General features: G+C 39.8%; 1 protein-coding gene across 3 annotated transcripts; it reads right to left on the bottom strand.

The window, feature by feature from the left end:
- Window positions 1-2,928: 2,928 nt before the first annotated feature.
- NADK2 (NAD kinase 2, mitochondrial) lies at window positions 2,929-27,685 on the bottom strand. 3 transcript variants are annotated; one of them, XM_085213727.1, is made up of 13 exons: window positions 27,209-27,348; window positions 25,544-25,706; window positions 18,700-18,788; window positions 18,258-18,346; window positions 16,807-16,888; window positions 15,560-15,643; window positions 11,489-11,625; window positions 10,424-10,502; window positions 8,220-8,363; window positions 6,607-6,662; window positions 6,467-6,520; window positions 5,716-5,839; window positions 2,929-3,465 (listed from the first exon to the last, which is right to left on the bottom strand). In XM_085213727.1, exons 2-13 carry the CDS (start codon window positions 25,574-25,576, stop codon window positions 3,327-3,329), a joined length of 1,110 nt encoding a protein of 369 aa, XP_085069853.1. In that variant the 5' UTR covers window positions 25,577-25,706; window positions 27,209-27,348; the 3' UTR covers window positions 2,929-3,326. The 3 variants fall into 3 exon arrangements, with proteins under 3 accessions (XP_085069853.1, XP_085069852.1, XP_085069851.1); XM_085213726.1 differs by lacking the exon at window positions 25,544-25,706 and having other exon boundaries at window positions 8,220-8,315; window positions 27,209-27,685; XM_085213725.1 differs by lacking the exon at window positions 25,544-25,706 and having other exon boundaries at window positions 27,209-27,685.
- Window positions 27,686-27,915: the final 230 nt, after the last annotated feature.

Genomic DNA, 27,915 nt, shown 5'->3' on the forward strand with positions numbered 1-27,915 from the left:
CTAATGATTTGCACCAACATTTTTGCATGACTAAAAAAGCAGAAACTTGTCCAATCAGTATCTTACCAACTGTGATTTAGATGACAGGGTATCATAACGTCATGCTTAGTAAATGAAAGGAAGGTGAGCACAATAAATACACACCCCACACACACACACACATATATATAGATATATATTTAAGTTGAAATCAGGCCTGCGACAACTTCAAGCATCTATTAAACTTTTAATTTTATTACATAATGTAGAAACTTTAAAAAAAAAAAAAAAAAAAAGAAAGATGACCTGTTTAGTTTAGCAGAACACAAGTGTGGACTGGCACTAAAAGATGACACTATGGATTTCATTTGATTCAGCAGGTAGAAGAGTTCAGTGCCAGTCCAGGCCAATTAAATCAGTGTTATACCAATACTCAGCCCTGTCACAGAACATTGTCTACAAGGTAAGTTGTCTCTACTGCTTTCCTTTATAACAAAGGATTTTACAATTCTTTAATAGAAAAGGTAGCTGCTTACTGATTATCTATTATAGATCTCTAACCCATCCTTGTTATTTAAATCAAGCATTCACCAGTAAATGCTATAACAGAAGTGCAATTAAAATACAGACAAAACCAGTAGAGGCCACTCATGAGTAGGTCAGGTTTACGGTTTGCTAAGTAACTGTCAGGAACTTAACTCTGAAATGTAAACCCTAAATCAGATTATACTTTGGGTACACAGGATTTGAAAACATGGTGTTTTAGTCTCAACATTCAGAATAAGAGTATCTTTATCAGGAACACAACCAACTCAGGCTAATCTTTCTTCTTTAAAACATTACGGCACAAATGTCTGAATAAGTAGCATATAGGTTCTCTGCCAGAAATTTTTACTTACACAGCTAAACTGAATATCTAAATAAGATTTTAATCTCAGAGTTGCTGATAAAGTTCTAGGAAATCATAAATTAATGTTACTGACATTGTTTTTTGAATCTTAACACCAAGTGGATGAGTATACTGGACAAAAGGCACATAGGGCCATCCTTAACTGGCTATGAAGGGATTACGATAACTAAAACCTTATTCTGTGTGGCCAATGTTTCAAAGTCTTGCATCTTTACAATAAGATAAATTCTGCAAACTACTTTAGATATTAAGAGCTTTACTCTTAATATAGTTTTGAAAGAATATTTGGCTGTTTTGCTTTTCCTCTTCTGCTCGGTCCGTCTATATCTATAGACCAGATAACTCAAGATCAGGTGAATAAATTTGTGTACAGCACACTTAAAGGTGAAATGTGTACAACACAGTGACAGCTTATTTTTAACAAGTTCCATAGATACAAAGTTTTTCTTAGAACTGAAACCTGTTTCTAAATTCTGTTTCTAACTGAATACAAAAACTAACACAGTGTAAAGGAAAAATCCTTTATACACTTCCTACAGCTATAAGAGTAAGTATATTTTGTGATTGGCAATAAATACATTGATTGGCCACACTGGAGAACATCCCCATTAAAACTGAGAACATCTATTACAGAAGTCTCTTCATTCAAAAGTAGTTTGAAAAAACTCACTTTTGGAAATAGATTTTTCCTAGTAGACAGGAAAAAAATTTTTTTCAAGTCATGTGTCAGAAGAGTTCCTGCTGTAGAAATCTTCATTTTGTCAAATTCTGCCCTCTCATCTATGCATTAATCAGCACAGATTTTCAAAGGCAAAGTTCACAGTTTCTCTAAAACAGTATCTAAAAAGTCACTTCCTCTTCTACAACCAGTTTTTGTATAGCATACATAATCAGAGGCACATAAAACCATATTTGTTGTCAATTCAGTATCAGTTAGAATTCAGCATAAATTTTGTGGGGAAAGTAACAGGGTAACATGTAAGTATTATTTGCACTCTAGCTACAAGGGCTGCTCCAAAAGTAATGCCGCCTCTTTTATTACACCGGCCTGTAACGTTAGAAGCAGATGTATGGCAGTGGAGGAGGAACCTTCCCACCAATATCCCATTACATGTTGTTGCCACTTGACAGATGGCAGCAAAGGGGCAGGCTGACAAAACGGCACCTGACATGGAAGTGCAGATGAAGCAAAGGTATGCAACTGAATTCTTTCATGTGGAAAAAATGGCACCCACTGACACTCAATGACGCTTGTTGAATGTTTAAGGAGAACAAACAGTGGATGTGAACACAGCATGGTGAGTGGTACATTTTAGCAGTGGCTGCAACAGTGGGTCATCATGCTGTGGTGCAGTTTTATGAACAGACTTGCATTCACTGCTGATCAGTAGTGGTGACTGTTGAGAAACAGTGTTTTGTAGCTGAGAATTTGCTCCATCAAGAAGTGTTATTGTGCTCTTTATACCATTGCTGTTTCCACAGAAAGAAACAGGAAGCATTCCTTTCAGAGCAGCCTATACAGTAGGGATCAGCTGAGCTCATTTCATTCTTCTGCAGTTGTAAAGAAACTCAGAACCTAAAACTTCAAATCATTCAACTTAAGGTCTGTATTTTTTCTTTATGATAACTGCACACACTGTGACTGGACACCCGCAAGCCACATACTCCATTCAGTGAGGGACTATGTCTTAAGCACGTTTTCTGTAGTTTCATATTCATAGCAAAGGACTCAATAAAAGCCATAAGTTTCAAGTCTCCCTCTACTCAAAGAGCAAAGGTAGGAGCTACCTCACTGAAAATATGAAAGACCTGGAAATTAAACCAGGCTTTCACTTTTAATACAATTCTACAAAGTAGAAAAAAATACTGGATGAGCCAAAAAATATTTGTCATGAATTGTATGAAACTACAAAGTTGTAAAATTTTTGAAAAGTATACAAAAGATTTGTGTTTCTATTATGACAACATCAGCAGTTACCAAAATCTATATATCCTTGCACCAAATCTTTAGATTTTGACAGTCAGATTTTCTACAAAAGTGGATGTATGAAGATATTTATTTTTTTTAACCAGTTCCACACTTATTAAAAAACTGTACATCTGAATGCTACTGACTTAGTATTTAAACCCATCTACCTATGGTTTAAAAAGATGTTCTTTCACATTTGCCATACAGGTTAAAAAATGTCAATCTGCACTGAACTTAGAGGTAAGACTTCAGATACATTTCTTATACACCAGATGCAAAAAGAGCATAAATAGGCTTCCAAGATATCCCCAACCCAAGGAATGAAAAGCACCTCAGTTTTTCTCCAATTTCTCTTACAACCAAAAAAAGCCAACTTTCAACTTAATGCAGCATTATGATGTGCTGTCCTTCTCCAGGAGTTCTCTCTCTGGATCCAGAATTGCTTCAGCAGAAAACACCAGGGCCCTTTCATTCTTCGAGCAAAACAGTGCACAGTGCATCCTCCTTATCGATCAATATTGACGCTATTGCGCCATCATTGAACTCAAATGATGTTCCTCCATCTATAACCATACATGCATCCCAACAGCGAGAACGGACACAGACTCTGCCAACAAAAAAATAAAATAGTTTAGAAGTGAGATGGTTCAGAGAAACACTTACCTGAACAAAGAGACTGTTTCTTGAATGTTTCTTTGTATGGGCCAGTAAATGCTGAATCACGCAGGAGCATATGTAATAATATTGTAGCAGAGAGGATTAGAGGACCTATTCAAAAGAAGGCTGTTGCTCCAAGAGTCTGAGGACTCTTATAATACTACACCTGAAATGAAACTGGAGTTCAGGTGCATTTTAAAACAAAGCTAGTGATGATCCCATTTAATAACGATTTGCCTAATCTTTCACAGAAAAGAAGTCTTACATAATTAGCATGATTTCAATAAATTGGCCTTGAAGTTAAATGCAACATGCATTTACAAACTAGCAGTATCTCAAATACTTTGAATATTACTGTATTCTGTTGTGCTGTATGAATCATTGACAGAAAAGATAAAGTCATTTAAAACACAAGGTCAGAATGCTTGCCACACAACTTAAGTAGTTACGGCAGCAATTTCCTTTTAATATTAAGAGTGTGACCAGTATGTTCTCTGGTTAATAGAAAAATTTTAAGGCAGCTTTTCTACAGCTGGTCCAGACAGAATAAAGCTACTAACCATCTTCTTCACTTATAAGTGAAATTAACATTTGTCAAGATTTCTTCTTTCAAATATATAGCAAATAAGAATACTCTTTAATATTTTTCTCTACAATTATTATTTTTTTTTTAATATTGCTAGATGGGAACTAGGAGTGATTTCAGAAAAGCTGCAAGAGTGCAGTCTGACATGGATGTGCCTGACTGTTCCGGACCTAGGCCTTGGTCTAGACATGTTCTGATCTCCAAGATTTAATCAGCAATTACTGCAGTGACTTAAATCTTCATGAAGACTCATCTTTCACAAAGATAAAAAACTTGGAAGGATGGCCAAATGTCAAAACTTAGCCAGTCTCTGCCAAGTCTGAAGCCTGGAGGTACATTCCTCCGTTTCACTTTAGACAGCTAAAGTATCTCAGAAAGAACAGCAGTAGCAAGATGTTTAGCACAAAGTGCAAAAGACAAACCATGAGAGGCAGCAAAAACTACTTCAAGGAGGAAAAATGGACAGATATCCCTCATAGATATGTAAACATTTTTTACTGCAGGAGAGTTTCTATAGTATATCTTATGTTGACAGGATAGGAATTGATCTTATAGCACTTACAGATGAAAATTCAGTTATTTATTTCTATTTTAAACTCTTCTTGTGCCATCTCTCTAGGTTTACTCAACCTGGAAACCTCCCAGCTCAAAATGACTGAGAAGAAGAAGCAGTAAACATTTAAGACATGATAATTTTACTATGTCATAAAATGTTGCAACACAGTTGTGGCTCAAAAGGAGAATTCAAGTCTCCAAAGTCAGACTCCTTTGTTTTGACATAAAAGGTTGAATTAACATTTGGTTGATATTGACACACTGTATTGTTCTCAACATAGTTACTCTAAACATACAATAACAGTTGCGTATGTTTTTATTCACTTAACTATAGTGAGTTCAATAAAAAGTGCTCTATGTTAAAATGACTGAATTACAGAAAAATTTAGTTTGGAAGGGATCTAATCCACAGCCTTCAACTCAAAGCAGGCCTTATTTCAAAGATATATTATGTTGCTTTTGGTCTTGCCTTCTCAAGTTTGGACTGTTCCAAGAATACCACCAGTAGTCTCTCATCAACCTATTCTACTGTCAGACCATTCTCAGTGAAAAATATTTCCTTATCAGAATTCTATAACATATAGGTCATGACACTACACTTCTCCTCTGCTCCTGCACTTCTGTTCTGAAGAGTCTTTCCGCTCTGTAACTGGAAGACAGTAACTGTATCTGCCCACTTTGTCTTGTCTTCTTCAGGTTAAACAAAATACCTTTTGACTCCTTCCCATATACCACGTGTTTTAGCCCCATAATACTCTTAGGGACCCATTCCTGAATTCACTCCAGTTTGTCAGTGCCTGTCTCATAGTGAGGGCAATGGTATACATGCAGAAGTGAGCACACTGTGATTCTTTTATTCTGTAGAATTGTGTGTGGCTCAGACGTTATGAAAGCATAATGCAGCTTGGAAACATCTTCCTGTTCTTACTAGAACTATACTCAAGCCACTGAGAAGACAAACTAGCAGTTGAAACACTTCAAGGAAAACTCCTGTGTTACCTACATACAGAAAATACAGAATGGTAGAGGCCTTCCTTAGCTGCTACAGTCAACACTTACTTTGAAGAGAAGCCACGCTGCCGACTGCTAGAGAAAACTCTGTTTACAATAGGTTCTCGAATGCTGAAAAACATCTTTGGTTCTTCTGGACTATAAAGCAGGGATTCATTGTAATCATTTGTTACTGTAAGTAGAAATCAGCCATTAGTTTTTGTATATGTCAGAAAATGTCTTTCGTCCAGGAAAGAACAGCTTCTTACTTAGAGATATAATACTGAGTCTTGCCAGGTGTTTAATAGCCTTCACCTTTCAGCTGATTTTACAATACTTAAGTTCTATTCCATGACTTACGTTCACTAATCTCTTCAGCTGAGTAAGTATTTACTCTTCCAAATCTTAGGACAATTGAAATTCTCATGAAGATCTACACATTCTAAAGTCCAAATTACTGCTCTCATTTCAAGTCAGAAGTTTTTCCACCAAATTCATGTAAATAATATTTCTGAGAAAGATTAAAGAGGAAAAACTTCTTTACCTTGATGGTGATAGAGCACAGGATCAAGGACAGGTTGTGAAGTCCCCTTCTCTGGAACAACACACCTGGATGCTTTCCTATACAATCTACTCTACAGAACCTGCATTAGCATGGGAGTTGAACTACACGATCTCCAGACTTCCCTTCTAACAGCTACAGTTCTCTGATTCAGTAACATTGCAAGAGCACTAAAACAGCTGAAGTGGTGCTGAGTATATAAAAATAAACTGGTCAACATTTATGATATCTTAAAGAAATCTTGGCTTTTTCACTAACCTTTTTGTACTAGTTCTGTGTTCAGTGGCATATTCAAACTTCCATGCTTTTTAGCTGTTAGAACAAGATTAAGAAGAGCACCTATTAGAGAAGAGTATCTTTGTGTAAACTTAGCCAGTGATGCCAGGCTGTTCACTCACCGATATTAAGAATCTCTTCAACAGCTTGATTTGCTACCTTGTTAATATTATAGGACCTAAATAGAAAAGTAGAAGTCTTGTTTGGTAAGCAATAAAACTCAAGGAAACAAACAAAAATCCCAAGTACCTTGCATACAGATAAAAAACTAGGTTTCAGACAATGGAAAAATTAAGAATGCTGTTAAGCATAGGCAGACAACAGTTTTCCTCCTGAGACCAGATTCAGAAACTGACTGCTGCATCTGTGCAGAGGTACTGTGAACATGTCAGTTGCCTAGCTCTCAGCCCAGGGCTTTTGTTATGGCTGTAAAACACCTTAAAATGCGACACACATAACACACTACAGAAATGCCATGGATGCTTGTCCAATGTTATTCCTCCTTCACTTACTACCAGCCTACAAACCTGAACAAATGCTGAGAAGAAATTGAGATGCATGGTTGTTCTCTCTCCTAACTAGTTAACTTGGCAGCTGAAGAAGTACTTGGACATCTAAATTTAAATGCCTCGCATATTGAGGAGCTCTGAAATCTCAACAAGACCCCTAAACCAGACACCAGTTACAGCAATGAAGATAGCAATCCTGGAGTTTGGATGGAATCCTGGAATCTTCTGCTGAGATTGCTCAGTAGAAAACATAAGCAAATTAAATGCATAAGAACAGCTTTTGAACTATGACTATATGTTCCCAAAGTACCAAACACTAGGAAAGTTCTCCTAGCAATCTGCCAGTTTCATTCTTGGCAGTCTCTAGGACAAAGTTATGCTGACTGAATACAAGATTCTGAGTTACAATGAATATTTAAGCCCAGTAACCAAGGGCTACAGCATGAATATTCATTTTTCTAATTTCATTAAAAGCTTCAATTTTAGTCCACCTTAGCTTGCCACAAAAATCCAGTTTGTACAACCTTAAATGATAAGGATAGCTCAATTTCCAAATCTCTCTCTCCACAGAAAACTAAATTGGTCAGATTTGCATATAGCACTGCATCTTGTTTAAACTACTGCTAAGGAAATCTATTCCTTTGATTAGGTTAGTACAGCTCTCCTTGGATATATGCTTCTTCATCTAAGAAAAATATTTTGGCAAAAAAATGGTGCCTTTTCAGTTAAGTTTGAAAGACTTGGAAAAAGAATGAAAACATAGATGTGCCAGAGAACACTTAAGTACAAGTCTTCCCATTGCTATTAGAGCTTCAGTCTTCATAAATGTTTCCTGAGCTTCTTAATCTAAGCAGTTTAATTTTAACCAACAAGACTACCTCAGAGAAACCCGCCAGGCAGAGCAGGATCTCTCCCTCAACATTCCCAACCTCTCCTCTCCAGAGGGGGCATACAAACTTCCAAGCAAAATTGCAGTTAAGCTTTTGTCACAATTCCTCAGCTCCTGATCCTTTCAACTCTTCTCACCACATCTGTAAGGGAGAGAAATTCTCCTCTCAAACACACAGAACAGCTTCATGCTATGTCTAACAGTGAGACTATTTGGATATACACTGATTATTCATAGCTCAACAGAGCCTTAATATGGACAATATGCTTCAGCAAAACAAGTTAGTCTACTTTTATCTGAAACAATATTTTGTGCCAAAGCAGCAGCATGTACTTACCATGCTTTTGATCCTGTTCCTGTGCACACATTGAGCCCTGAACTCTTCTGCTTTTCCCAAGGACCATCATCAACTGATATCTCATAATAGGAGGCCCTATGAAGCGAGAATTTAAAACTGGGTTTGCAGGACTTAAAGTTCTCCCTGAATAAGACAGAACACACAGCCTTATCAGGCACATAAAAATTTAGAGGAGATATTTTCAAATATGGATGACAATTTCACAGGCTTTGTTGAGTACTTCCAATTTGGTAGCCACTTTTCACTCAGTTTTATAGCAGTTTTTATAATGGACAAAAGCAATCTCCAGCATGACATATTTTAGACAGTTTTCCTTACAACTACTTTTAATATTCAATTCCATGTAAAGAACTCTGGATCATTTGGCAATGACTTTGCATACTTAGAAATGAAACTGCAAATACATTACCTTCCTTATATAATTGTTGTACTACTGCATAAATTCTTATGTTGTGACTGGGTCTCAAAATTACAACAGGGAACACTAAGAGTAAATAATAGCATGGCTTCAAGCTGAATTCATGATCACTTCAGCAATTAAAAACTCACTGTGATTCTTCACAAACAGCTTTTTTTTTTTTTTTTTAAACAACATTCAGCAGGTTTTTGAGTTTCTCCTCAAGACAAATTCTTCCTAAAACTCAGGTGTTCCAGTCTTGGGGCATAATCATCATTCTGCATGGTATTATTGATGCATCAGAAGATTCCATATCTTAGGCCTATCTCTCTCCATAAGCTTCAGAACTTCCAGACATATTTAAGAACAGTTGTTGATGCCTAAGAGAAATAGTATGATATAGCCCTCAGATAAATAGATAACCCCCTTGGAAATACATCCCATTCACTGTGTTCAGCATGACTAAACTTCTTAATAAAAGAAGTTTACTGAGCTTCTAGTGATTGATGTTTTGGTCTGGACAAACTAAAAATACAAAGCTTGTAATACTTTCTTGTTTTCTCAACTGACATTTTGAAGATGCACCTAGTATTTTGTCTTCTTATGCAGCATTTCAGCCTTAAAAATAAAAATTTATTTGAGCCTTAAAAATTAGACCCATCTGTGTGACATCATTATTGAAGTCTTCAAATCCTATTAACACAAGATTTATTACTAGAGATTTGTTCCTACAGGTATTGTGTTCTTCACTGCCTCTCAAATATACTGAACTAAGGAACTAGTGTATTTATCACATTCAGATGTAGAGGGCAATTGTAAAGTGTTGGAAAGCAGCTTTGTGTTCCTCTATCGTTGTACATTAAATAAATGTTTTAGAACCTTGATAAAATTGAATTTGATTAGTAGACAGCAATTTATGTATCTGTTTGAGACTAATTCCTTCTGCCAGTGTGAGGCTGCAGTCCAGATGGAAGATAAAGCACTCATGGAACATTTATACTGTTTCCAGCAGCAATCACAGTGTCCCAGGCACTGTACAAACACAAGAAGATGTTACACACTAAAGTTTAAAAAAAAATAATACAGAATAAAAGGATATAAAATGCAAGTAAAAGTTCGGCAAAGCACTGACTGAGGATCATGTTTTAACTCCTTCCTCAAAGCCCCACTCATATTCCCCATATCCTTCTTGTTATTGTTTAGCTAACAGAAATGCATTTATCTTCAGAAAGGACAGTCATGAAGGTACATTGCATAATGCAGTATCGTTATGTGATACAACTGTTTTCTTAGAACAAGAACATTTTCCTGCAATAACAAGGCTTCAGCCAAATGCAGGGCTTCTAAATACAGAGGCAGGGAAAGAAGTTATTATTAGTATTTCAGTTTGGTCATGCTAGGCTAGCAAAAATATATTTAAGAAGAAGTGCAGAAGAGTAGACAATTTAAAGTCATCTTTTGAAATCTTCAGTCCATGGTAAAGACAGTAACTGAAAATATATGATTAGATAATAGCTAGCCAAGAAAATAACAGACAAGAAAAACAGAGGAGAGAATGGCCAGACTGGAAAATGGAAAAATAGATGCTTACAGCACTGCACTTTGCACTTAACTTCTGAATACACACTTCATAACTAGCAGCAATCCAACCTATTGGATTCTAGATTGATAAACTAGAGCAGAAATTCAACAGCAAAGACATCATCAGTGATTGCCCACTACAGCGTTATGAAAAGAAATGAAGACAGTTGTGCCCTCCTGCAACAGAAAAAACAATTACGCATACCTGGATGAAAGAGATTCCCCAATGAAGACTTCATTGAGTGCTCTTACTGGTAAAAGATGTGGACCAGAAACATCAGATCCTGCAGATATTGAAAAGAATCATGTTAAACCATGGCTCCAAAGCCTAGATTTTCAAAAACAATCCATGATTCATTGGAAGACAAGCTTTACTGCCCATATTTGCATTTAGATGTTGGTTCTCAGTGTCCAATTTTCATTTCAAGGACTCACTTTTATCACCAGTTTAGTCTGTACCTAGTTATAGTCCTTTAGTAGAAACTACAAGTAGTTGAACCAAGGTCAGTAAACCAATGCCACACATTTTCAGACATCGCTTTGCCTGAGAACCAATGGGCAGCCACACTGATTATCTCCTCTTCTAGTCACCGACAGTGACTTAATAAACATTTTAGATTTAGTTCAAAGAATTACGAGTTACATCAGAGGTAATTTAAAGAAATTAACAAATTTTTCATAATAAACAGGACTTCTCAGAAAAGAAATATAGAACTAGATAAATGAGGCTCTTGAATTCTCAGTCCAGCATAAAGAAAACAGTGGAAGATGTTTGATGACCTAGGAATTACCCAGGAAGAGATTGTCACTTTTTTCGTTTGCTTGCAGACAGTGACAGCTTATTTTTCAGTTGTGAGGTATTCTACCTCAAATTCAGTAGAAGCGAAGTGTGTGCAGAGACACTTTCAGTGTGGACTTGATAAATTCGTGATAAACTGTTCCTATGGTACCCCCAAGTAATCCTAAGAGACACCACTTAGTAACAGCCTGAGGTATTTTGCCAGCAGGTGATACTATTTCAAGAAATCTCTTGAAACTGTAAATGCTGAAAGCTAGTTCTAAATATTTAAGTCCAGAACAAATATAGAAGATGATCATACTCGCATCTAAAAAACCCAGGGTCTGAACCTTGACCTAACAAGTATCGTCACTTCCTGTTTCTCAAACACAGTAACCAAACTTTCAATATTTCAGTTCTTACAAATCTATGCCTCTTATTCAAAGTTATCATAGCAAAGTGATTATATTCTTGTCACAGACTTTAACCTACTTTGATCCTGGAATCTTTCATTTATATGAGCTCTGCTGTGTTGCTCTTGGCTTAGCTGCTGTTCATGTAAATCCACAGGGACAGGGTTAATACCAGTTCCTTCAAGATACAGTCGGATTCTTTGTCGCCACTGCCACCTTAGAGAGGGGAAAAGTTTTTATCAGTACCCAAAACACTCACTACAGAATTAGGTAAGATCAGAGAGACTTGAAGACACAAGGGTTGTACCAGTTCATTCATAAAGCAGAGCATCTTACAATTTAAGGCTAAATACAAGGTCACATTTCAAGTTTCATAGCTTCCATATAAATTCTCTACTTATGAAATTAACCATATCAAAATGTTAATACTTTACACTTACCAAATTGCCAGCTGATGTTTTTCCTATGTGTAAAATAAGATGATACTGACCAAAATACATCTTCAAAAGTTACATTACGCAGAATCATGCAGAATCACAGGTGTCAAAAAGGACCTCAAAAGATCATTAAGTCCAACGCCCTGCTAAAGCTGGTACCCTACAATTGATCACAGAGGTAGGCATCCAGACAGATCTTAAATACCTCCCATACAAGGAGACTCCACAGCCTCTCTGGGCAGCCTGCTCCAGTGCTCCATCACCCTTACCATAAAGAAACTCTTCCACATGTTTGTATGGAACTTCCTATGTACAAGTTTTAGGCCTTTGCTCCTTGTTCTTTCACTACACACCACTGAGAAGATTCTGACCTGATCCATTTGTCTCCCACCTCCCTTTACATACTTATAAACATTTATCAGATCCCCTCTCAGTGCTCTTTTCCACAGGCTGAACAGACCCAGGTTACTCAGTCTTTCCTCATATGGGAGATGCTCCAGAGCCTTAAACATTTTCATGGACCTCTGCTGGACTCCTGCTAGAAGATCCCTGTCTTTTTCGACTGGGGAGCCTAGAACTGGACACAGTATTCTGGCCTGACGAGGGCAGAGGAGAGGGGCAGGATCACCTCCCTGGACCTGCTGGCCATGCTCTTTTTAATCCACCTCAGGATCCCACTGGCCTTTATGGCCCCAAGGGCACACTACTGGCCCATGGCCAACCCGTTGTCCATCAGGACCCCCAGGTCCTTCTCTGTAGGGCTCCTCTCTTAATTACTACTGATGCATGTGGTTATTCCTCCCCAGGTGCAAGACTTTACACTTGCTTTTGTTAAACCTCATCAGGTTTCTTCCTGCCAATCCAAACAGAAAGACTACTTTCAATTCAGAAAGAAAAAAAATTATAGAACTGGACTATTACATCCCTATTTTGGGATCCTGTTACACTGTTTACCATCACAAAACAAAGGTAGTCTGATAGTTTGCCCTTTATAAATCAATTGGATTGGTTGTTACATGGAACAAGGTAAATGCTTACAGATTTCTTCAAGTAAAGTGACTTCCACATAGTTCAAGGATAAGGATTAAAAAAAAAAAAAAATCCTGTCTGTCCAGTCTCCAACATATACATCACCATCCTAATAGAACTCTGAGCCATCAGACGTTCTTTCAGACAAGTTGATCCAGGTATCCACCTAGTACAAAACTTCCTTCCAAACGAGTGTAGGGTGCCATTCAGAGGGACCTCAACAGGCTTGAAAAGTGGGCCTGGGTGAACCTAATGAGGTTCAACACAGCAAAGTGCAAAGTTTTGCACCTGGGACGGAGGAATCCCAGGCATTGGCACAGACTGGAAGGAACAGTCCTTGAGAGCAGCCCTGCAGAGAAGGACCTGCGGGTCCTGGTGGATGAAAAACTGAAAATGAGCCAGCAGTGTGTCCTTGCAGCTCAGAAAGCAAAAGGTATCCTGGGCTCCATCAGAACAGGGGTGGCCAGCAGGGACAGGAAGGTGATTGTCCCTCTCTACTCTGCCCTTGTGAAGCTCCATCTGGAGTACTGTGTCCAGTCTGGAGCCCCCAGTACAAGAAAGACAGAGAGCTGTTGGAGAGGGTCCAGAGGAGAGCCACAGAGATGATCAGGGGTCTGGAGCACTCCCCTACAAAGACAGGCTGAGGGAGCTGGGCTTGTTCAGCCTGGAGAAAAGAAGGCTGTAGGGTGACCTCATTGCAGCCTTTCAGTACCTAAAGGGAGCCTACAGACAGGAGGGGAATCAACTCTTTGAAAGGGTAGATAACAGCAGGACAAGGGGAAATGGTTTTAAGTTGAGGGAGGGAACGTTTAGGTTGGATGTCAGAGGGAAGTTCTTTACAGAGAGAGTGGTGAGGTGCTGGAACAGGCTGCTCAGAGAAGTTGTGGATGCTCCACTCCTAGAAGTCTACAAGGCCAGGTTGGATGGGGCCCTGGGCAGCCTGGTCTAGTATTGAATGTGGAGGTTGGTGGCCCTGCATGTGGCAGGGGGGTTGGAAATTTCATGATCCTTGAGGTCCCTTCCAACCTTGGCCATTCTGTGATTCTGTGATTCCTTATGCTTAAATAAATCAGAGAACAACCACTCAAGTCCTTGCTTAGGAATATCAGTTTTCAAACTTACTCTGAAGCAATAATCAGAAAGATCTTTTCTGTTTTGCTCTGGTGAGGCTTTAGTCCTGTTAGTGCAACAACAGGAGCAAAACAATAAAAATTTCAACATGCCATCCAACAAAATGTTACAAGTGGCTAGAGTAGCAAGGGACTTTAACAGCTTTAACAAAACAACTTAGCAAGATGGAAAGTTAAAAGCTTCTGCTTTCTAAGCCTGACGACATTTGATTTGAAAATACAGTTTCATTTAGTAACAAGTACTGAAACTCCTTTAATTAAGTATAATCAAACCTGATGTCTATATTCACCTCATTCTAGAATTTTTCATGGCACAAATGCGAGAATGCTTCAAGCTACAAATTAAGTATTCTAGAAGTATAACAAAAAATAATTACAATATATTATAATGTGAATGAGTTGCTTCTGTTTGACTGCTTGCCATCACAGAACTATTTCTGGAATGTTAACACACCACATATCACCGTGTGGCCTGGTTCAGTCTAGTTCAGTGATAAGGAGTGAAGGGACCCACAGACCCACACCCTGGAAAAGGAAACGGAGGAAGGGAAGGAAAAAAAAAGGTAGTGAGATGGGCCTAACAAGGAAAACAGTGGCAACAAGCTAAGAGAAAAAAAACAACTTAGTTTACTAAATATAACAGTGGAATGTGAGATAATATAATACAGTAGGATTGGAAGCTAATAAATCAAATAAAGAGTTTCCAAAACTGAAGTCCTTACTCTAATGCTGTAGGCAAGACGGCTAGGGAGCAAAGAGGGCAGTCTGGCAACTGACAGTGCACTGCGTGATGTTATGATGTGGAATACGAATCAAAAATCATAAAACGAGGATACCACAGAACAATATCTCTTGTTTTAAATAGGAGACTGTGAAAAACTGTCCCTTAGTTTGTCCTTTAAAATTCAAATTGCTTCCTCCTTAGTTCAAGGGAGTTTAACTATTTTGAGAATATCTAGTATTGAAAGCATTGAGTTACCTTTATAATAAAGAAAAGCTTTCCCTAAGACTACTCTAGTAACAAAATTTAAGTCACTATACCTTAATCACCAAAACCATCTACAGCAAACTTACCATTTCCTAACTGTGTAGGCTTCAGCAGCTTCTATTAGCATTACCAGGCACTGTACTATGTACAATTGTACACTGTACATTGTTTGTGAGTGTTGAAATACATAAAGCAACACACCCATCATAAGACTACCATCCCTTGTTTATGCATTTGCTAAGTCAGAAAAGAAAATCAATTGGTGAAGGTCATGCCAAATGCCTTTTTTTCCCAGGAACCAGTAGCTAACTTTATCCTTTACAGTCCAGCACCACTCTGAACCATATGTTTTTCAATACAGTAAACATTTACACAGAATTAATAATTTGAACCATTATGATTTTACTAAGCATCACTTCCTCCTTACAGATCACACATTATTAAGCATTATTCTAAGCATCACTTCTTCCTTATAGATCACACATTATTAAACATTATCCAATCAATGTATTGTAAAACAAACAAAACAAAACAAACAAACAAACAAAAAAATCAGTGGATCATACCTGAACTCACCACGATAAAGCTTCTGTAGTGCTTCAGGAAATGAATGTGTATATCTCACAGGCAAGCACAGGTGACCCTCTGATCTGGAAGCAAAAGGGAATAAAGACACTGGAAAATGACAGTATACCAATATATGATGCCTTAAAAAAAGAAAAAAAGCCTTTTTGTTACATAAAGCAAAGCAAGAGTTTTTACAAGCCCATAGTATTAACAGTACATCAGCAACTACACCCATCTTTCAGCTCCTGTAGCACACACATGAGGATCTTCCATATTTCTCCTAACAAGGGGCTGCTCAGCTAGCAATTCTGTAAGAATTATACATTCTAAGAGTTCTTGTCACTGCAGTTCTAGGCAAGGAATTCAAAGTTAAAAACTTTGCCAGTTAGGAACAATATTTAACACAAGTTAGTGATACAAGACAGGCAGGTAACATGCCTAAGATCAAATGAATGGCACCTCCATGCCAGAAGGCTAAACACTGTTACTGTTTCATGAGTGATACTTGATAACTTGAAGGCAGTTGTTATTTGAACCCTGCTATTCAGACTTGATACTGTAGAAAATTTATTAGCAAACTTTGAAAAATGTTTAAGAGAAGCAAGGAATGCAAATAATTACAATATCTTATCACTGCTTTCTTATCTACCAATATTTAATTGGTAATACCAGAAGCAAAAATCTAAATCTGGATATCACAGCAGATAAAGCCTGGGTGAATTCTGAGTTTTTATCTGCCACCCATTTGAAGGTTATACCAACTGGGCAGTACTAATACACCGGATCCACCTGCCCAAAGCAATCTTACTGCTAGGTGGAGTTTATAGAGGACAACTAGATGCCATTAAGTGGTTGAGGAGGCAACATCTTCTCTTTAAGTGTTCAGGTACCACACTGAGTTGCTTTTGCTATCTAAGACTCCTTTCCATTCAGTACTCTATACCACAACCTCCAGCCCCAAGCTTGTTGTCAGTAACACAAGTTTCCAAGCTCTAAGCGCTTCTACATTTGTATGAAAGCGCTGCATACAGTAATGCTTATCTAATATACCTTAATCCTCTCAGATGAGAGGGGATAACCCTTTTTGGAAACTTTTATAATAAAACAAGTTAACTTGATGCCTACAATTGAGTACAATAGAGATATATGTTGCTAAATGCCACGGGCATGCAACATGCGTCACGAAAATAGATGCATGTTATGCCTGACATTAAATGGAGCACTGCTTTCCCAAATGTGTTTTTACCTTTCAGGATCAGTATTTACTCCAATAACTGGTTTAAATTTATCAAAGACCTTACTGGCTGCCAACAGCATTGTACCATCACCTACAGAAAAACAAGATGTTAGTTTCACATTTCATTCCAATCCAAATAGTCTCACATGTTTTGCAGCACGTATCACCCTTGCCCATCTATCTGTATTTACAGCCAATCAGCTAAGGAGTACACATACAAACACACACACACGCCAAAAAGAGGACCAGAAAACTACTAATATTTTTAAAGCAAAACACCACCAACTAAATTCAAGATAACAAATGTGACTGGAAAAAGTTAGAAAAGATTTATGGAGGTTTCTATACACTTATTACCTACTAAGATGAATCATTTAGAAAAAAATGCTAAACAAAATCACAGAAGTCAGGAAACAATATCAGATTTTACAGTGATTCCTATCAAAACAACAGCTCTAGTTTCATATCAGAAGGCATAATTTAAACATCTTATTTGGCTCCACATATCCATGTTTGGAAAAAAGTCTCACATTAAATTGAGAAGGTTATAAGCCTTTAAGTGCCACTGTTTCTTCAGATCTTAATATAGTTCTCTGTCAAGCAGAAAGACAATTCTAATCCAAATCAGTCTTTAGAACAAGATAGGAGCTCCGAAAATCCTTGATGTGCCAACTTCTCTCATAACTATGAGGGATGTTGCCACAATCAAGCTGGCAGAGGAAATACTAACCCCCCATTTTAGTATTCAACTTTGAATATTTCACTGAAATCTACAGCAGTATTATTAGAGTGCTTCTGGTATAAACACACTTAAGACCTATTTTGAGTACTAAGGGCAAAATGGACAGGAAGAAGGCAGGGCAGTGTTCAGGTACTGCCACAACTGCTTGAACATTATGTCAGAGCTCGGCAACACACAGTAGATTTTGCAGCAATTTACAAAAGCAAAACTGAATGACCAGCTGCAATCCAGTGTTAAAAGGAATCAATTAGGATAGCTGCTCTGTTGGTTCATTTAGAAAGCTCTAAGCAGTGACAGAAGCGGCTCAGAAATTGCATACCTCTATCTATCCAAATAGATACGTCTGTCAGTCACTGGAATTAAATGTGAAAGAAAGAAAAAAAGTTTGGGAAGCGAAGGAAATGGCAGTTTGTTAATCTCCACCTCACATTTCTCAAAAGCAGAGTGAGGTAAAGGGCTACACTTAATCATAGAAAAGCAAGTATTTTATCCTCTTCAGTAGAAAGCAATAGAAAAGTCAACAATTTAACCATTTTAAATAAGACAACACTAAACATATCCAAGCATTGCCATTTATTTCCTACTGCTACAACTTTAGATACTGGATAATTTGTTGCCAAGGTATGAACATCTCCAGATGCTTCACACGTTGCAAATTTTATTTGAAAAACACATCTATGAAAACATAATAAAATACTTCATTTCCATAAAATCATACCTCCCGCAGATATAACAGCATCTGCCCATCGAACTGTCTCTTCATTATATTCTCGACGTTTAACAAGACGGACTTCTATCTTCTCGCTCCTGAAAAGTGCAGAAAAAAGCCAGAATGTGTCCTATATCGTTTACTGTCACATCCTTCTGGAAAACTAGCATGTAACTAAGGACTAATTAGACTGTTATTTGGCTTATAAGCATTTTATGCCCACACAAATGCTTTCTATCTTTTCCATCTGTTTTCAAGATAATCATTTCATGTGTTAGTTAACCAAACTGAACTAGTTCACATGATATTTTAGGGATGACTGTCTATCCACATCATCCTGTTTTCAATATTCTTCTATTAAGACTTGTCATACAAAGCTTTCTTAACATTATTTCACACAACCTATGTACAGTTGCAAGTTCTGAAATTCTCAGCATCCATGTATTTTTACCGTAAACTGTCTACAACATGCTCCACATTTTTTGTATGAACGCGATGCCGTTCTAATAGACCAGCGTAATTAGATCCCTTCAAGGCAAGCTGTAAGACAGAAAATGGAACAGTTAATCAAAAGCACTTACTGTAGTGACTAATGTAAACAGAAACTATATAAAACCTATTTTGTCTCATTATAAATATACATGCTTTTATAAGTGTCCCTTTAGTTACATCTCTGTATAAATCCCAGCCAGCTTACATTCACCAATTAAAGTAATTACACTGTCACAGTAATCAACCTCCAGGGCTGCATACAATCATGCAAACAAATATGGTACACTGACCTCTATGCCACTGCAGACACTTCTCTAAATTCATGCGTTTTAGACTCTGGGTAGATCCACATAAAACAGTTTTAGTAATATCCTCCTCCAGCATGTGATGAAAGCGCTCAAATAGTTACTTACCTAAACTTCATGCTATACATAGAGAGGACAATGGAAAAAGCAACACGAATGCTTAATTAACACAGGTATCTCTGAAAGACTTATAGCATTAACCTTCAAACTGCATTTGAGCCAAAACGGAAGACTGCCAAATGGTAACAAAGGTAGTACTTCCCTTGCATCAAAAACAAAGCAAAACTTAAGTTAAAGCCACCTACTGCCTTCAATATTGGCCCTTGGTTCATAGACCAAAGTTTTCAAAACCGTATCAGTAGCAAGACAAACTGTGGTGAGCAGTTGCGTTCTAGCACCATTCTTCTTGGAAGCAAAATAATTCAAATACTTAATCTCAGGACACTCTTCAGATTGTGCGAACATCTGAAGTTCACATGGGTAAGACCTGAATGAGGAGGCAGGTAAGACCACTGCCTCATTATCTTTTTTTTTTTTTTTAATGAGCTTCCATTGAAGTAATTCAGTCACCACCTCTTTCTACATATATTTTCCACCTCATTATTTAGTCTGTTCATTTGGTGCTGGTATGCCAAATACATGTCTATGTGCAGATTAAGCTGAATTTTGGAAGAAGAAAAAAAAAGATGCTATTAAGTGAAAGGAGTTAGTAAATACATTGCTAATGAAAAAGATCCTGCTTGGAGCAGTAGGCTAGACTAGATCACCTCTTCTGCTTCCATCTAACCTGAAGTATTCCAAGATGACGCTGTCACTGTTTCCCCTTCCCACTCTGCAGAGCAGAAAAAAATTTCTCCTTGAGTTTGCGTAGAGAAATCTGTCTGTGCCAGAAGCTTTGAAAAGGCATTTCCAGCTATTCACTTCTGTGCTTTTATACAAGGCTGCACTGCCTTCCAAGAACAAGCAGTGCCAGACAGCTGAATCTAATCCCATTTTCATATAGATTCCCACACCACAGCTTGACTAAGATACAGGTCCTGGATGAACTTACAACAAACACAATGACTTAATTTAAAAAGTGCAATTCACCAACTCAATGTCTTGCTTACAGTATGACTTTAGTAATGACCATTTCCCTTAGCTGAAGTAGCAAAGAAACACACGGTTGTCCAAAATGAAGACCTGGGCTCAAGGTTTAAGTTCTCTACAAAGCTTTAAACATGAACCAAGTTTCCCATTTCAAAGTACCAGTGAGTTGCAGGCCGCAGGCATTAAGCTGGAGTTTGTATTTCATGTGTGGAAGTAAATAATCTGTGAAATTAGCAGTCTGAAAAACATATGCTGCAGTAAGTGTCTGCTAGTCAGGCACTCAGTTGGTGACAGTGTTTTGTTCAGTGTACATTTCCAAAGGAGACGCAAATGGGAGCTCTGACCTTGTAACCCTGTAGGTTTTTTGAGTGTAGCGTTTATTTGCTTTGGATTTCTTTTTGGTTGTAAAGCAAGGTCAGTTAGTGCTCCAGAAAGTATGATTGAAAATCCAAATTTTAGCAAATTAGACCTTTGTGCTAAGGGGTCTGTGTGTAGCAAATACATACATTTTTTTCTTTTCTCCTTCCTGTTCCAGATGGATTCTGTAAATTTGAGAAATAGCCCAGCAGTGAGTAGTGCTGTATCTGTCTGCAGTGTCGTGATTTTTCCCCTGCCCACATCTGCACCTTTGTTCCTCAGAGCAGCACCATGAGTTCTTGTGCAGAGAGTCTATTGGAATGTGTAAGCATTGTATCTGGGGAGGAGACCCTAGGCAATTCATGGGACTTAGCACACTGCACCCCAGCAAAGTGGTGCTAACAAGCACAATTACCTGGAAGATCAGTGAAGGTGTTTTGAAGTTTCTTTGCTTATGACCAAGCACAGCTTGGGTTTGCTTCAAAGAGGGCTTCAGAGCTCTTGTTAGGTCAGGCTACCTGGTCTGAGTGACCCCAGATGGGTTCATGCTCTCATACTGCAGGCATGATTCTGCTGAAGCCTGTCATATTGCTATCAAAAGCTTCAACCACAGCCTAATCAAACAAAACATCTATTCAGTGAGCCTGGTTTTCTCCAGTGAAGATGTAAATTGGACTCATTTTTTTCTAAATTTGATGACTACACAATCTTTTTCTCTAACAAAAGCATAGAGGGTCAGTTTTGATGCATTTTGGTATTTGTAGTGCAGAAGCAAGTAGGAGAAACATGTTTCAGCTTTAAGAAATTTGAAAAGGCTAAGAGGCCTGGTGAATCCCATAAAGGCAGGATCACTGGTAAAATAAATACAGCAGTGAAACTTGTGAGTGGTCACTGTTGTCTGGGTAATTGGTCTTCATCTGACAGAAGCTGAAGGTGGGCATGATCTGACACTGTGATGGCTGTTGTCCTCAGATCCAGACTCCTGCTGTATGAAAGCACAGAGCTGAAGCCCCTGTTGGTTTCAGCCAAGGCTGAAGAAGCCCCAGAGATTTAAGCTGTGTCTTGAGCAGACCCTTTTTTTTTGTGGCATGATCCCATTTCAAAGTACCACTGAGTTGCAGGCTGCAGGCATTAAGCCCAGTTCCTTCTTTCTTGTCCAAGTCTGGGACATGAGTAACTTCACAAACTGTTCCCAGCGCCTGGCCTTTATGCATGCTGTGTTTCTATTAGTTCTGTATGTCATTCTCCATGCTGCAGCACCCTAGTGGGCTGCTTTAGCAAGGAACCATTTTGCTTATACCTCCCAAACCTTCTCTCCTAGCAGTTTAGACCCCTCACTTTTGTAATATGAGGACAGCAGCCTTCCAAAGGCTGCCTTTGTATCTGCCATAGAATGACAATGATGAAGCGTTATGTATTCCATTACTTCTCTGGCAGATGACTTGACTATTTCTTCACCTGATAAGTAAAACAGGCAAAAATCACTTTCCCAAAGCTTTAAAGAAATGCTGCTTTGGGGGTGAGAATTTTATCTGCAGATGAACAAAACTAAAAATACCACAAACTGCTTACTAGTTCTTTGTTTACCACATTAAAGCACTGTTACTTTAACCACAACTGAGGAATCCATATAGTGCTTTGCAATCTGAGGGCTAATCCAGAACAAATTGTTGTGTTAACTATAAACAAATCAGGAATTTCTTTCTGCAGTTGCAGGTTTCCAGAAATCCAGTACAATGTAAGCAATCCAAGTAGACACTAACATAACAATGACATAAATCACAACTACTTAAAGGCTCTTCCAAAAAAAAAAAAAAAAAGAAAAAGAAAAAAAGCCTTTCTCGGCTGTATTAAGCATTAGATTATGAGAGTTGACATTTAATTTAAACGCATGAAAACGCCATACATTCATGTTTACTTGCTATATATAAACTAAGTATACATGAATGAGGCGCTGGAAAAAACAAACACACACTATGGAAGAAGTAGTTATGTTCCAGTCATTTGTTTCAGTCATTTCCAGACTCCTCACATGACCAAACAACAACCTTGAAGGCATTTTATTCTATAATGTAGCAACTAAACTTACCGAACACTGAGACAAAAATACCAACTCTGGAAAGTAAAGGTAAGTAAAAAAAACACCGTGACTGTTATTTGAACCACAGTTACACACACCACAATGCTTCCAGCAGAGCAGCTCAAACTTTTTGTGAGAAAAGTGTCCTAGGTTTATATAATCTTGGCGTACTGTAATCCATCTCTTGACTCCATGATGCTTCAAATTCAGCACACAGTATTCTTTTATTTATTTATTTATTTCCTTTCAAGGTGAGGCAGTAAACTACTGTTCTGCCAGTTTTTAAACCCTTTTTATGCACTCCCTAGAAGATAATCTGCTGGAATAGTTCACATTACAGAACATGCAATCAGAGATGGCTAGTCTGAAGCTGAAAAGCTTCACAGCACCACCTCAATTGTTAATTGAGTCCTCATCCTACCTTCACACACCACACATCTGGATCCATACAACATACGGAAACATACGGACTGATATACACTCTAAAGCTCACTGCTTTTTAGAATGTCTCAAGTTATAAAAGAAAACATGGGGGGGCTTTATGTTTTCTAAAAAGATTAAGACTTCATTTGAAAATTATAATTTTGTTAAACTCTTCAGTTCGCACATTAGTTTTCCCTTTTTACTCCCTGCCTTGCATCTATAAAAACCCTAGTATTAAAAATATCTGAGTGGCATTTTCTGAACAGAATTCTAGTGGATCAAGGGCATCTGGAGTGAAAAGCAGATTTCAAACAGAAGTCTACAGAACAAAAAGCCTGTCTAGTTGCTAAGAGTACCTTGTGGGTACTTGTGTGACACCCTGAAACCAGAAATCCTGGTACTGAGGAAAAGAAATTCAGAGGTGAGGTCACAAAAAAAAAAAAAAATCTTTTTGCCATTTGATGTAAAAGAAGCAATGAGTTTTTTTCTCTAATATAAGAAAAAAAAATCTTTATCCAGTGAGAGATAGTAGCGCATTTTCCTTAAGAGATGACCTTCTAAGAAACACTGAAAGTTTAATGGACAGATTAGTAACAGCTGGTGCTGCATGCACCTAAACTGTAGGGATGCATCAAATTCCTCTCCACTTCTATGATTTTCTTTTTGGTGCACAAGAACTCACAAGCTCCAGCTGAGGCTTTTGCATTGCTGGGGGGAGCTTCCTTCTGGATCAGCCCTGCTTAGCATTATTTTGGTGCCCTATATTAACACTGAGCTCACACTGTGCGTCTTTCAGAGGCAGCAATACCCAGAGTACTCCTTCTCTAACCATATGCCAATTTTCAAGATATCAAAAAAACACGTTTTTTGAGATGACCATCTCAGCCAACTTGCTGCAGTGGTCCAAAATTTCAATTCTTTCCTTTCCCTCCCCACTCCAAAAACAGACACCTAAAACAGTCACAGCAGCATATCAACTGTGGTCTGCATTAAATCACCTTCCGCCAGTGAAGAAAAACACAACTGTAACTTTTCACTGGACAACATTTTCAAAAGTAATTAAACTGAATCTGATGTGTGTTTGGACAGCTAATTTTGTTGATCTCCCCTAGATACCTTCCAGCAGTGACAGATTAGCAGTTAGGCTTCAACTGCTCTGTAAAACTGAAAAAATAAATAGGGCTGAGGAAATTATCTAGTACTGGGACTGAGAGTTCTCTGAAACAGCAATGCTTGCTCCTCACAAGTTTTGTGGGAAGAAAATAAAGGTTCCTTAAGTGGCACTGAAATTCTTCTAGAATCAATAGCAGCCTTCACTATTAGCTGACTGGGTCAGTCGTTATAGTAACCATCAACCTTTAGACACCAAGCAGAGGAAATTCAAGAGCACTGTCAGTGATGGTAAGCAAACCATGTGTAGGGGCTTGCAAAATGATCGGGACTTTTACTGAACTTCCAGCCAATATCTGCAAATGTTAGAAATACAAAAGTCTCTTAAAATCTCATGAGGGCAAACAAAACAGCTCCAGTGTGACATGATGCACAAAACTTGCTAATGTAAAAATTTAAGTGCTGGATTATGTAAGGGCATTTTTCTTTCAAGGTGTCAGAAGATAAATAATCTTTTACATGTATTTGACTTTCTAAGCTTTTAAAGACTCTGAAATCCTCTCCAGCATAGTAGCATTCACAGCACTTACCTATCCTTTCCAGAACCAGTCAGAAATAGGATGTGAATGATCAGTCAGACGTGAACAGGCACAGTTCTCAACAGACTCATTTTTCAGTGTGCAGAGCATCTGCCACAGGATATAGGAACACAACCTCTTCAGAAAAGTGTGCATGACGTACATGCAGAGATGCAACGAAAGATTTAATCTTTCAGAGATCTCCTAAATACTTTCAGTGTTTACTCTCTATGCATGTCTCCCCCATCTGTTCTATTTTCCTGCTGGCTGGACTATTTCTTCACCTCTCCCTCTTTGCAGTAAGAAAGAATTAAGGAATTCTGAACTTGCCACTTTGACTCTGCAACTTTTAACAGTGTCTGTGTAGTACAACTCACTTGGTACACCCAAAAAAAGGGCCACAGCTCCCAGGTGCCTGCATTTTCTATTAGAAGTGTTGGCAAACCAGCTTCTATACCAAGGCAGCGTACTGTTCAGTGTAAGTTATAATTTATACAGCATATCATGTATATAATGCACACCGATTTACATTTTTTCATGTATATTAAAATACATCAATGATTTAGAGTCTCTGTGAATACAGAACAATTTAATTGTTTGTGTAATCTATTTAATTTGAGGCTCAAAGGCATATACAAGTGTCTCTTCTGCATTAGGTGATTTACTGTTTTTTCTATCTTCATGCAAAAACACACCAAGTGCAACACTTAAATTTGGGCCTGCTTTCTTGCTGCAGCAATCAGGCACATCCGCTTAGGTCTGTAACAAGTGTTTCCTGCACACATTCATGCTTTTTGCCATCATCTCATCGCCCACAGGCTTTCACGCCAGCCCAGATGCCCACTTTGCTCCCTGTCTCACCTCTCCATGCGACTGAGCTTCTGCACCACTCATATCTGCATTAGGGTATGGCCTTCAGGATGAACCAAACCCCCAACCTTGCATACTCCCAGTGGGACACCCTGTCCATGTGTCTGGCTTCAGCTTCTCAGAGACCAGCAGCCCGGGGACCAGCTCCTGCAGCCTACACCAGAAGCAGGAAGCAGCGTGACTAATTGGGAACAAAAAGCACTGAGCTCCAAAGCTATCTATAGCAGGAAAAGCATTTTGGAGATACACAGGAGAGCTGGTAAGACTCTCCAGAATCCTCATCCAATGCATTTGCTAAGACTGCTGCTAGTCCAGAAATGAACGAGAAGAATACGAGACCTGATTCCCAACAGACAGTAAATAGAGACATTTTTGCAGAAAGCCTAAATAAATACTGATGGACGCGTATTCAGGCAAGTTAGACTTTGGCTACATAGAGATAATGAGTTCTATTGCTGCAATTCTTCACGTGGACGTATTCTGTGGGGGAAGCTAGATGTAAAAAAAAGGTACTACTCACAGTCTGGAGAATTAGTATTCCTGAGATTTTCTCCAAAAATACATGTAAGATTTTTCTGCAACTACTGCAATAAAGCACTGTGCATCCGGGGTTACTTTTCTTTAAGGGATCTTCAGCTGACACAGGCTATTGATCCCCTGTCCTGGTCTAGCCTGCACAAAAGCAGTTAGGGAAAGGTGAAACAAGCAGTTTTGTTCCTCCTGGGTTCAGCTGCATGCTGAAGAACTAAGCTGATTCTCTATACTTCGCAGCAGAAAAAGTTCCCTCGAGAGAAGCTTAACTGCATGCAAACAGAGGAGCGGTCTTGATGTGAGCTGGGTGAGATGCTGCTTCTCTGCAGATCTGGTGGGACAGAGAGATACTCAGCAGCACAGACCTGCACAGAGTGACAGTGTGAATGCAGGCAGGTGGTTCCATGTGGCACCACATGAAGTTCGATCACGTAAAGAGATTTATGCAACACGCAGTATGCACAAATAGGAATTCCACAGGAGATGGACAGCTGCCTGAAGTACCCAGGAAAATGGTTAAAAAGGAAAGTGTTGAAAAGTGGCAAGAGCTCTCTTTCTTCAGATAGTGTACTTCTGAAGGCAACACAAGCACAACACCTGCCCCTCCTACAGAAATGAAACCCCTCTGCAAGTTTCAGCCCAGCCAAGGCTGCAAATCCAAAGTAACAGTTTGGAGCGACGACGGGCACGGCGGGAAGGTGCTGCCCTTGGCGTGCCTTCCCCAACAACCACCTGCCTTTGCACCGATCGCCATAAAGAACAAAGAAAAAGGCATCTCCGAAAGCAGCAGCAGCAGGACAGACAGGTGCGCACGGGAGATCCGACTGTTTGGCTGGAGTTGTTAGGTAACGAAAGATGAAACGAGGAAGTGAAGCAGAGCTAAAGAGGTGGGAGGGAACGCGACCAAGTCCTCTCCAGGTGTCGGAGGGGATTTTCGCAACGCAGCGCTTCCCTCCGCCTGCACCTCCGCACATACAGCCTTCTCGCTGCAAGGGAAAACAAGAGCGGGGTTCTCTGAGCTCGCACAGCCCGGCACAAACCCGGGCACCCCCGGCCCTCGGTAACAGCCCCGGCCCGAGGCCGCACCGCTCTCCCGGCCCGGTGGCGGCTCCCGGCCCCGCTCACCAGCTGCTTCAGGTCCTCCTCGCACAGACCCGCGTAGCGGTACCGCTGCTGCTCGAACTCGTAGCGCGTCGTCTTCACCACCACCGCCACGCGCGCCGGCCGGAATCCGCCGCCCGCCGCCCCCGGACCCGGACCCCCGCAGCTCCGCCACCGCGGCAACCACGGCCCGGTCCCGGCTGCGCTCAGCCCGCGGGAGGTGAGGAAACGCCGGCGGGCTCCGCCGAGCAGCGGCAGTCCCATCGGGGCGGAGGTGACTCCCGCCGCCCGGCCGGCGACGCAGAGGTAGCGCCGCGGGACGGACATGCTCCGCCCTCGCCCCGCTTTTCCTCAACACCGGAGACACGAGGGCACAGCGCTGCCCGGCGCCGGCGCCGCCTGCCCCCGCTCTGAGGCGGCCTCCGCTCCCGTGCGGAGAGCGGCACACATGGCGCGTCCAGCCCACCACGCCCCCCCTCAGCCGCGCGCGCGCAGCCACAACCTGCGCCAATCAGGACACGTGGGGCGGGGCGGGGCGCCGCTCCCGGGCTGGACCCCGCGCAAAGCGCGCGTGCGCTCTTGCTGATCAACGGAGGGGTGGGGGCGAGCGTGGGGCGAGTGGTTTCCCGTCCGAGCCCTGGGGCGCGGGATGCGCATGCGCTGGGCGGACGGCTGCGTCTCCCGCCTCCCCGTTTTCGGTGGGCGGGACGCAGCTCCTGGCACGTAGGCTG

Source organism: Meleagris gallopavo, chromosome Z (genome assembly GCF_905368555.1).
Source record: "Meleagris gallopavo chromosome Z, MGAL_WU_HG_1.1, whole genome shotgun sequence".
Lineage (NCBI taxonomy): Eukaryota > Metazoa > Chordata > Aves > Galliformes > Phasianidae > Meleagris > Meleagris gallopavo.

What these genes read in the sequence shown, in the direction of transcription:
- NADK2 (XM_085213725.1), bottom strand. Translation starts at nt 27,511, where the DNA reads ATGTCCGTCCCGCGGCGCTACCTCTGCGTCGCCGGCCGGGCGGCGGGA. An exon ending in GGAACAGGATCAAAAGCATG is followed by an intron (nt 6,663 to 8,219) that starts GTAAGTACATGC and finishes TTTTCTATTTAG; the next exon opens with GTCCTATAATATTAACAAGG. An exon ending in TGAAGAGATTCTTAATATCG is followed by an intron (nt 6,521 to 6,606) that starts GTGAGTGAACAG and finishes TTGTTCTAACAG; the next exon opens with CTAAAAAGCATGGAAGTTTG.